The 9,878-nt window shown below is 36.8% G+C and overlaps 1 protein-coding gene across 2 annotated transcripts in view; it reads left to right on the forward strand.

Moving 5' to 3' along the window:
• The window catches only part of LOC106874709 (mitochondrial import inner membrane translocase subunit TIM14), a 32,925-nt gene extending 23,325 nt beyond the window's left edge, over positions 1–9,600 (forward strand). The window contains exons 1-6 of one of the 2 annotated variants that reach the window (XM_014922532.3): positions 33–169; positions 2,045–2,096; positions 3,528–3,604; positions 4,624–4,706; positions 6,350–6,420; positions 9,411–9,600. In XM_014922532.3, coding sequence (XP_014778018.1) covers positions 167–169; positions 2,045–2,096; positions 3,528–3,604; positions 4,624–4,706; positions 6,350–6,420; positions 9,411–9,478 — 354 coding nt within the window. In that variant the 5' untranslated portion in view covers positions 33–166 and the 3' untranslated portion in view covers positions 9,479–9,600. Of the gene's footprint in view, positions 1–32; positions 170–2,044; positions 2,097–3,527; positions 3,605–4,623; positions 4,707–6,349; positions 6,421–9,410 lie in introns of those variants that run through there. The other variant, XM_014922531.3, reaches the window with a different exon arrangement.
• The last annotated feature ends 278 nt before the right edge of the window (positions 9,601–9,878 follow it).

The raw sequence follows: 9,878 nt of genomic DNA on the forward strand, positions 1-9,878 counted from the left end.
CTAGCCAAATAAATATTCATATAATAAATAAGTAGTAATATAATTTACATAAAAAATGTTAGTAAATCACGACAGTCGAAGGTGAGTCTTAGAGGTCACGCAACATTCAATTCGACATTTAAGTCGGCTTCTTTCTCCAACAGGACAGGTATATTAGTCATAAAATATGGTGAGTATTTGAAAAGTTAATTCATTTATTTAGTTCGAGTGAGAGGAGTATTTCATATGTAAAATTATGATTATCGAATATTTTCTTCCGATTTCTAGTTACATATCAAGTTCCACAAATATTAATGAGAGAAAACGCTATTAAATAACATTCATTTACAAAGATATATATATATATATATATGATTAGTTTAAAAGCCATGCGGTAAAACGTCGTGCTGAATATAAATTTCGAATAATGCAGCACCAAACTCGTGGATGAAGTTGAATTTGTTAGACTGTCAGTCATGTGGCGATGAAGCACAAGTGTTTAATTGTTTAAAATAGTAGAATCCGAGGAAACGATTAAGTTGCATAAATCATCATCAAATCTAGAAATTTAGTTCTTTATTTGAAGGTTTAAACATTTCACTATAGATGTAAATTATATGATTAAATATAAACTATTATCTGATCCATGTTTCCTGTCACTATTCCAGCTTGCGTAATAACAAAACCGATTGTCGTCATAATGATTGTTAGTGTTATTAACAACTTAATGTGCGTTTGTAGCTGTTCCAAAATTACCGTGAATCAATGGAAATGTCTCCTAATATCCAGTTTTTTCACGTTTCTGAAGGAAATTGGACACCAATCACCAGTGCAATATTACTGCAGTGTATTTATTTCAGTCCGATAGTTTTATGGATGCAGTTTATCTCCCATTAACTTTTACTTGAGTTGGAAATTGCCCTTATGCCTCATAAATCGACAGTTATATAATTGTAAATTATATTTTATCCGCTTAAAAAAATTTTTTTCGCATGCACGTATCTCTAAACGTGTGTTACCCACTGTTATTTGCAAATATAGGCATTTAAAAATTTTATTATATATTGCAAGTCTATTGTAGATTTATATTGAATAGGAAAAACCCCTACAGTATAATGAAGGTAAAGCTATAATAGGCAGACTATTAATCGTTATAAAAAATACCTCCCTGCTCCCCATCAGCCCCAGGATTGAGGGGATATTAATCTGAGCGAGGGCCTGCTTAATGATTAGGTTTAGCTCAGTGTGACGAGTGAAGCGACCAGCATTTAGGCAGCAAGACAGACCGTGAAGGCCTGTGGGGTAGAGGTACCTACCACAGCGACATCTCAGTCCCCTGCAGACACATCAGCTCCCATTTCTGAGTCTGATGCAGATGTGTTATTCATCTAGACTGAGTAGACCTCCAATGTTGGCCACAGGCAGGGCATCAATCCAGTCCCCTGAGAATTTTGCACTAGCTGAAAGGAGAGGTAGGAGGGCTCCCAGTAGGCTTGCCAAGCAAAGTGATAAAGTTGTGGGACATTCTCCCTTACTGCATGGAAGATGACATCCTGACTGATAGAATTAAAGGCATTCCTGATGTCTAGTTTGAGGTTGACCTTTGGGAACTTAGAGGGCAAGTTGGTGAAGCCCAAGTGACATGAGCAACAGCTTCAAAACCTAGCTTAGTACCCACTCCTAGCTGAATAGGGGAAAATTCAGTGAATGGGCAGTTAGAAACTGAAAACAGACACACTTTTGCTATGAGTCATCACCACTAACCATGAAGTTCTTGTCATCGTTGGCAGCTTACCTCAACAAGGTATTAGGTGAAGCCTGTGAGGGTGCGTTGCTTTTCCAACACCTTAGCCTTGTCATTGCCCATGGTAATGCTGCGAGCGTGCTGGCTTGCTTCAATAGGCTCCATTCACCCTTGTGGTGTGCGACCAATTGAAGCACTTGGTGTTACATTGATGTTTTCTTTTTTCCACCTTTTTTTACTTTGTCTTTCTTTTGTATACATTATGAACATTTTATAGCTTTCTCTCTGATATTATTCATTGTTTTTATTCATACTTCACAGGCTAGTAACCTCATTCTTGTTGGAATTGGCTGTACTATCGTTGGATTTGCAGGTAATACTTTATATGTATATGTGTGTGGTGTAATTTCCAACACACAATCTTTAAGACAGCATGTTGACACTAGTATGTGTATGTGTATTGAAAAATAACTGCCTAAGAAAAGTTCTTAAGTCAGAAAAAAAAAGAGCACAATCAATTTAAAGTAATAGATTAGTATGATTTTAGTACAATTTTTTAAATCAAAAACCAGATGGCTAAGCATATTTATCAAATGATTCATGCAGAATCAGATTTCCCTAAGCAAAAGGCATGCTCAAACAATCATCAGACATAATTGGAAATGTATAGCCGGGTTTTTTTTTGCTGAAGGCCAAGGGTGAAAACAAACTACTTGGCTTTCTGTAAAACCGAGGAAATTATGATCATGCCCCCACCTCCAATAAATATGTTCGTGAAGGCTTCCAAAGTTATGTCCCTTGGTCTGTGGTACAAAGCTATATTGTAAACTGAGGGGGTGCATGTAGGAGTATAATGTGTGAGAGTGGGGAAACAGGAATAAAAATATCTGTTAGTACCACAGACTTTCATTTCATCATCATCATCATTCATTAATGTTTGCTTTCCATGCTGGCATGGGTTGGATAGTTCGACAGGATCCATCAAGCTGCAGGGTCATGCTGAGCTCCAGTGTCAGCTTTGGTTAGCCAAAGCTGACACTGGAGCTCAGTGCAGTCCTGTGGCTCACTGAATCCTGTGAAAGCGTCTGATCCATGCCAGCATAGAAAGCAAATGTTAAATGATGATGATGATAAAAAAATATATAGAAGTCTATTTTACTAGACTTGGGTAGTTATAACAATAACTGCCCAAGAATTTAGGCAGATGTTGACATTAATATTTTAAATATAGTGACATCTAAATGAAAATTTTTTTCTTCAGTTATAAATATTTTGCTTTGATGACTGTTCTGTTCTGATTGGAGCCTGGGGTAGACTCCTGGCTTGCCAGTCCTCAGTCAAACTGTCCAACCCATGCCATCATGGAAAGCAGACGTTAAACAATGATGATGATGTTGAGATGACTGCATCAGCTATATAGACATTAAAAGATTAGCAGGTGATGAATAGTTTAAGAGGAATGAATTCAAGAAAATACAACACCAAATGATGTACTTGCTAGGTGTTAAAAATATTTTTTATATAAACCCTTTTCCATTTCGAACCATTTTCATAAGTTTGTCCTAAACATTCATGCTTGTTTTCAAACTTTTAGTTAGCCCTTGTTTCATACTTTCTGAGTTATATATAAAGCTTTCCTTTATATATCCTGTGTACCATATGTGATATACAGGACAGACAAAGGGTTAAAAGACTCTGATGAGTCTATCAACAGTGATTATTAGTGTTGGTTATTATACTTGAAAAATACAGTTCTCATAATGTCCATCGGTGCATCATGTGTGAATATTCATTCTTTTTACAGGTCGCTATGCTCTTCGTTATGGCAAAGTTGCAGGAGAAACTTTGAAAAAACAAATAGATTCTTTACCATCAACATCTGTAAGTATTTAGTTTCTTACTGGTATCTTCATATTTTATGTTTTTAATTATTATTATTGTTATTAAGTTTGTGAAATGGCAGAGTGGTAACTTAAATACCTTGTGGTATTTAATTGCATCACTGTACCTTCTGATTTCAAGCTCTGCTGAAGTTGACTTGGGTGCTTCTGGCATTCATTACATAAACACCAGTAATATACTGGAGTTAATTCACTTGACTGGAACCCTATCCTTCCAAATGTGTTTTTATTAATCTTTAACCAGTTTTCAGAAACACATATGAAGAGAAAGTGTTTTCCTTGTTACTCTATGTTTATGTACTTATGTATTGTTTATTGAATGTAATCTCTCAACACCTGGTATAAAGCCACCTCCCTCAATACAACACCTCTGCTTAGTTGGGGAGTTTTGTTCTTGTAAGTTATTGGTGACATTATAGTACAAATGCCACAAAAAAAGAAAACCCAGTACACTCTGTAAAGTGACTGGTGTTGGGAAGAGCATTCAGTCATAGAAACTCTGACTAAGCAGATAGTGGAGTCTGGTACAGTCCTCTGGCTTGTCATTTCCAGTTGAATTATCTAACCATTTTCAGGCATATAAAACAGACATTAAATGATGGTGATATATTTTTAATTATCATTATCATGGATAATTATCTATGTTCCAGGTTGTCATTGCTTGAATAGTTTGACAGTATCCTACAAGCTGGAAGATTACATCAAACTCCAAAGTCTTCTTTAGCATAGTTTCTATGACTGGATACTCTTCCTAATGCCAACCATTTTACAGAGTGTTCTGAATGCTTTTTTTACATGATACTGGCACTAGTAAAATTGTCAAGTAACTCAAAAGACAAATATATATATATATATATATATATATATATATATATATATCTTTGTCTTTTGAGGGAGAGAGAAGACAAACAGAGAGTTTGTTAATAATTATTTTACTCTCCTGTATTATGAATAACAGTGTTAATTTTTATTCTAATAATCAACTTTCTTTTTGTTCAGGCATTTACCTATAACAAATATTACAAAGGTGGTTTTGAACCCAAAATGTCCAAACGAGAAGCTGGATTAATTCTTGGTGTCAGGTCAGTTTGTAATCATCAGTTTTGTTTATGAGAATGATGGTATGCATGCTCCTTATTTTTCATTGCATATTATTTTTCATTCTAGATTGCTCATAATTTGGTGTAATTTAGAGATCTAATATTATTACTTATTTAAAGGTGGAAAACTGGCTGACTCATAAGCACACCAGACAGAATGCTTAGCAGCATTTCGTCTATCTTTACATTCTGAGTTCAAATTCTGCCATGGTCAACTTTACCTTTCATCCTTTCAGGGTTGATTAAATAAGTACCAGTTGAGTACTGGGGTCGATGTAATCAACCTACCCCCTCCCCTGAAGTTGCTGCCCCTGTGCCATAGTCTATTCCATGTGTTTCGGCGGCTGATGACACTCGAAAATATGCACAGCTAAGCTAAGAATCTCCCTTGTTTTTAATCGCCTCATTCATTCAAACTCATCTATTCTCTAAAATAATTCTTTCTTGTTTGTTCTAACCCCACAATGTCTAACCTTGTTTCTTGGCTACATGTATAACTCCTTCTTGTTTGCTCTAGCCCTTAAAATGACCTTTCGTGTGAGTGGTTGCGCCCACCCTTTCCCACACCCACCACCAATACTGGAAATCTCTTTCTCTCTTACTCTTACCAGAAATCTCTTTCTCTCTCTCTGTTACTGGAAATCTCTTTCTCTTACCAGATACCCAGCTACCCTTCCCCTCTCTCCTCCTCTATTGGTAATCTTGCTGCCCTCTCCTTTCTTTCCACCCCCTATCTCTAGACTAACTAAACCAGATAGTAGCCCACTTCTTTTTCTTTCTTTTTATTTATTTACACATCTCTGCAGCATCAGTAATACTTCACCCACAAGGCTCATGACACTTATATTTACAATGCCCCAAATACATACATATACAATGCTTCCTCACTCCCCCCTCCCCCCGAGATAACAACCTTAACAACTCTAACATGTTTGAATGACGGTAGGTTAAAAGCAAGAACACTGATACTTATTTATGATCAAGACCACACACACACACATAACAAACTTCTTTCAGTTTCTGCCTACCAAATTTACTCACATGGCTTTGGTTGGACAAGGGCTATGGAAGAAAAAAAACACTTGCCCATGGTGACACTATGGAACTGAACCTGAAGCCACATGATTGGGAAGCAAACTTTTGAACCATACAACCATGCCTGCACCTCACAGCCATACCTACATCTCACAACCATGTCTGCATCTTTAAGTTGATATATAAAGCCTGTAGGGATATAGCTATAGTTATATATTGATTTAACCTGATTGTAAAACATATAAATAAGGGATTTTTAATTCCAAGGGTGTTTGAAAGTGTAAAGCAATCAGTTATAATGCCTCCAAGAAATGAAATTGTTACTGCTGTCACTCAACGCTGTAACAAACAATACTCTACAATATCACCATTCAACACATACTTATAATGAGCTTCTTACAGGTTCCATTTTCCAAATTTACTCACAAGGCATCACTCAGTCCAAATTTCAATGTAAATTTATGTATGTGAATGTGTGTGTGGGTGTGTGAAGTATAATCTGCACCTTGTTTTCTTTATATATTTAAAGAATTGCATGGTTTAAAGAAAACACAGAAAGATTAGTAAATTATTTCTATTTTCTATTTTAGCCCATCTGTGAGTAAATCTAAACTTAAGGAAGCCCACAAAAGAATTATGCTTTTAAACCATCCAGACAGAGGTAAGTCTTCTATACTTTCTGGAGACCTTTAACATCAAATATGCACTTTATTTATGCTTCTATACAAGAAGCATTTATTATATTCAGGAAAGCCTTCAACCATATCTGGCATGCAAGTCTTATATCAAAACTTCCTCCCACCTATGGCTCTTATCTATCATTTCCTGGATCTGCAGCTTTCTAACAGATCATACTATCATGGCATGTGTTGATGGTGTTTTTTCTGCCCCATTCTCCACCTAGTCTGATATTCCTCAGAGTTCTCTTCTGTCACTTTTTCCCGCTATCTTTTATAAATCAATGCTTTCTTTGCTGCCATATCCATCAGCACCCCTTCGCATACAGATTACACAATCCTTCATTTCTACTTAAGATTCGTTATCCATGAATTATCCACATGCAACCCTAATACAACTTGTCAGACATGCATTGATTCTATTATCAGAGTTCTTCAGAGCATCTTCCAATGAGGCCATACCAACAAAAAAACTTGAGCGTTACACATATCAAGGAAACATTAACACAACATACCCTTTCTAAACATTAGAGCCTTCACACTTACTCCAAATGTTGGACCTCACTATCACCAAGGATTTTTCCTGGCAAAAGCACATCCTTCATGCAGTTAGAACTACTTCTCTACAGACTAGCCCTTCTCAAGGCCTGAAGATATTTCAGTCCCCAACAGCTACTGACGTTCCAGAAGACTTGAGTAATGCCCACAGTTGAGTACTGCTCTTACATCTGGGATAGTGCTGCTTCTACATTGATACCTTGGGTCACATCTAGAGAAGGGCCACCCAACTGATTGTCACTCCATCATTAACAGATGCACTTTAGCCTCTTAATGCACAGACATATTGTCTCCTCTGTAATGGCTTTTGCTCCTTGGAATTGGTTGATCATGTACCTCTACCACTCCAAACAAACAAGCTAGAGAGACTTTGTACTAACCAGAAAACCTAATAGACAGTCGGCTGTGAATACAAAATCTTTTCTTGGTGAAGAATGTACCACCTAATAAAGTCTAGTTATTTATGAGACCAGAGTAAGATCTAGTTGAACCAAGAGGTACAAGACAATCTGTAGAAGGAAAGAATAGAAGCTGAATAAAAGTTCAGAAATGTACTATGTAATATCTCTGTCATGAAAGAAGAGGAGATAGAGGCTTGCAAAGTAGATAAGGCAACTTACTGCAGGCCACAGACTGGATCTGTAGGTAGAGCAAGATTCCAACCAAATGGAATGTGACATGGTGGTAGTCGTAATATTTTAATGAGAGACATAAAAGCTAAGAGACAAATCAGGAATAAAAGGGGAGAACCAGGAACAATGTCAGGTAGCTAAAGGAATGGCTAGATGTCAAGTAGACTTATCAAGGAGAAAAGTAGAAAGTTTGCTGATTTTATAGAGGCATAAGACATTCTAGATTTCAAAGCAATGTGTTAATGTGGATTAAGACATCATAGGTAAGAAATGTGTATGCAATGGTAGCAGTGCATTTGCCTTCTCTTGTGCCAAGAAGGTGATATGGAAATACTACTATGGGAAGTTACTGAATAAGAAGAATCCAATGAAGAGATTCAACAAGTAGTTTCAGAAGTAGCACCAGCTATATGGTTGATAAGGTTATAAAGGCATGCAAAGCAGCTTGACTATCAGAGATAGTCTCTAGGACATGCACTGTTGTTGTTGGCACTCCGTCGCTTACGACGTCGAGGGTTCCAGTTGATCCGATCAACGGAACTGCCTGCTCGTGAAATTAACGTGCAAGTGGGTGAGCACTCTACAGACACGTGTACCCTTAACGTAGTTCTCAGGGATATTCAGCGTGACACAGTGTGACAAGGCTGACCCTTTGAATTACAGGCACAACAGAAACAGGAAGTAAGAGTGAGAGAAAGTTGTGGTGAAAGAGTACAGCAGGGTTCGCCACCATCCCCTGCTGGATCCTCGTGGTGGTTTTAGGTGTTTTCGCTCAATAAACACTCACAATGCCCGGTCTGGGAATCGAAACCGTGATCCTATGACCGCGAGTCTGCTGCCCTAACCACTGGGCCATTGCACCTCCAGGACATGCACTAGTCAAGCAGAAAGTGGTCATTTCCACTGACTGGTGTAGCAGTTTCATTATCACTTACTACATGGTCAAAGGAGATGTTCTAGATAGTGTTATATAACTAATTAAGAGGAAAATTAGCTTTGATGAGTTTGCAGTTCAGATTTGTGCTTGGATAGAGTACCACTGATACCCACTTCTCAGTAAGACAATTACAAGAGAATTTCCTTATAGCATACCACTATAGTAAGCATTCATTAACCTTGTGAAGGCATTTGAGTATGACATTCTGTAGTCTGGTGGTTGCTAACAAAACAATGTACAGATGAATGCCTTTGGAGAACCTTAGCAACAAGTTCAGCAAGAAATTTTGCACACAGGTAGATGTCCATTCAGGTTCAATTCTTAGCCATCTACTGTTTATTATAGTTTTTCAGGTTATAACCGAGAAGTTAAAGACTGGCTGTCCTTAAGAACTTGTTTTTCTCATGATACTGCAGATTCTCAGTGTCCTTTATTCATACTTTCCTGCTCACTTCTGGCAATAAAGAAATAGAACCTCTCTACAATTTCCAACAAACTATTCAAGTAGTAGATGGTTTTTGGTTACTGGTTCCTTAGACTGTTGCTTATACCAATGAAAAGTTTCACTTTTAAAAACTTTATTCTTAGCCAATGATGCCATTCAAAGAAACAGAGGATATAACCTCTATTGATAGTTATGTGAAATTTGAGATGCTCGCAGAGCTTCCTGTTAATTATGATTCTATATTTAATATTCTTTTATTAATATATGTCTGCCTCAATGCAAAGTATATTTTCCTAATGCAACAACACATTACTACTTCCATCATAAATTATTCTTTCATCATTATATTGTAATATGGATGTGTTGTAAACTTTTTTTTGACTTTCTTGTGTTTATTTTCAGGTGGATCTCCATATTTAGCAGCTAAAATCAATGAAGCTAAAGACTATTTAGAAAATAATAAAAACTAAGTGTTTTAATAACAAGAAAGATTTGGACATTTTGGAAATTATTTTCCAACTGTTACAGTGATGCTTTTTTATTCATACTCTGTAGAAATAAATATTTTTTTAAATAAAACAGTTTTTATTTTGATTGTTTTAAAGGCTTATAATTTAGCTGACAACAGACTAAGTAAAAAATGTAAAGGTTTTAAACTGGTGCAGGCATGGTTGTGTGGTAAGAAGCTTGCTGGAGAAGAGGTATCTGTCATGAGACAGAATCATGAGAAGATGGAAGCCTGTGGTGAGGAAGCTGGGAGTGTTTGGCACCAGGTAAGTGGGAGCCAAAAACAAAGGAAAGAAAAAGCAAGGGGTCTACCCTGGTGGTCGGATGCCTATCCTTCAGGAAAGCCATTACAAATTGCATCTG

The sequence above is a fragment of the Octopus bimaculoides genome, chromosome 4 (genome assembly GCF_046866305.1).
Source record: "Octopus bimaculoides isolate indiv1 chromosome 4, ASM4686630v1, whole genome shotgun sequence".
NCBI lineage: Eukaryota > Metazoa > Mollusca > Cephalopoda > Octopoda > Octopodidae > Octopus > Octopus bimaculoides.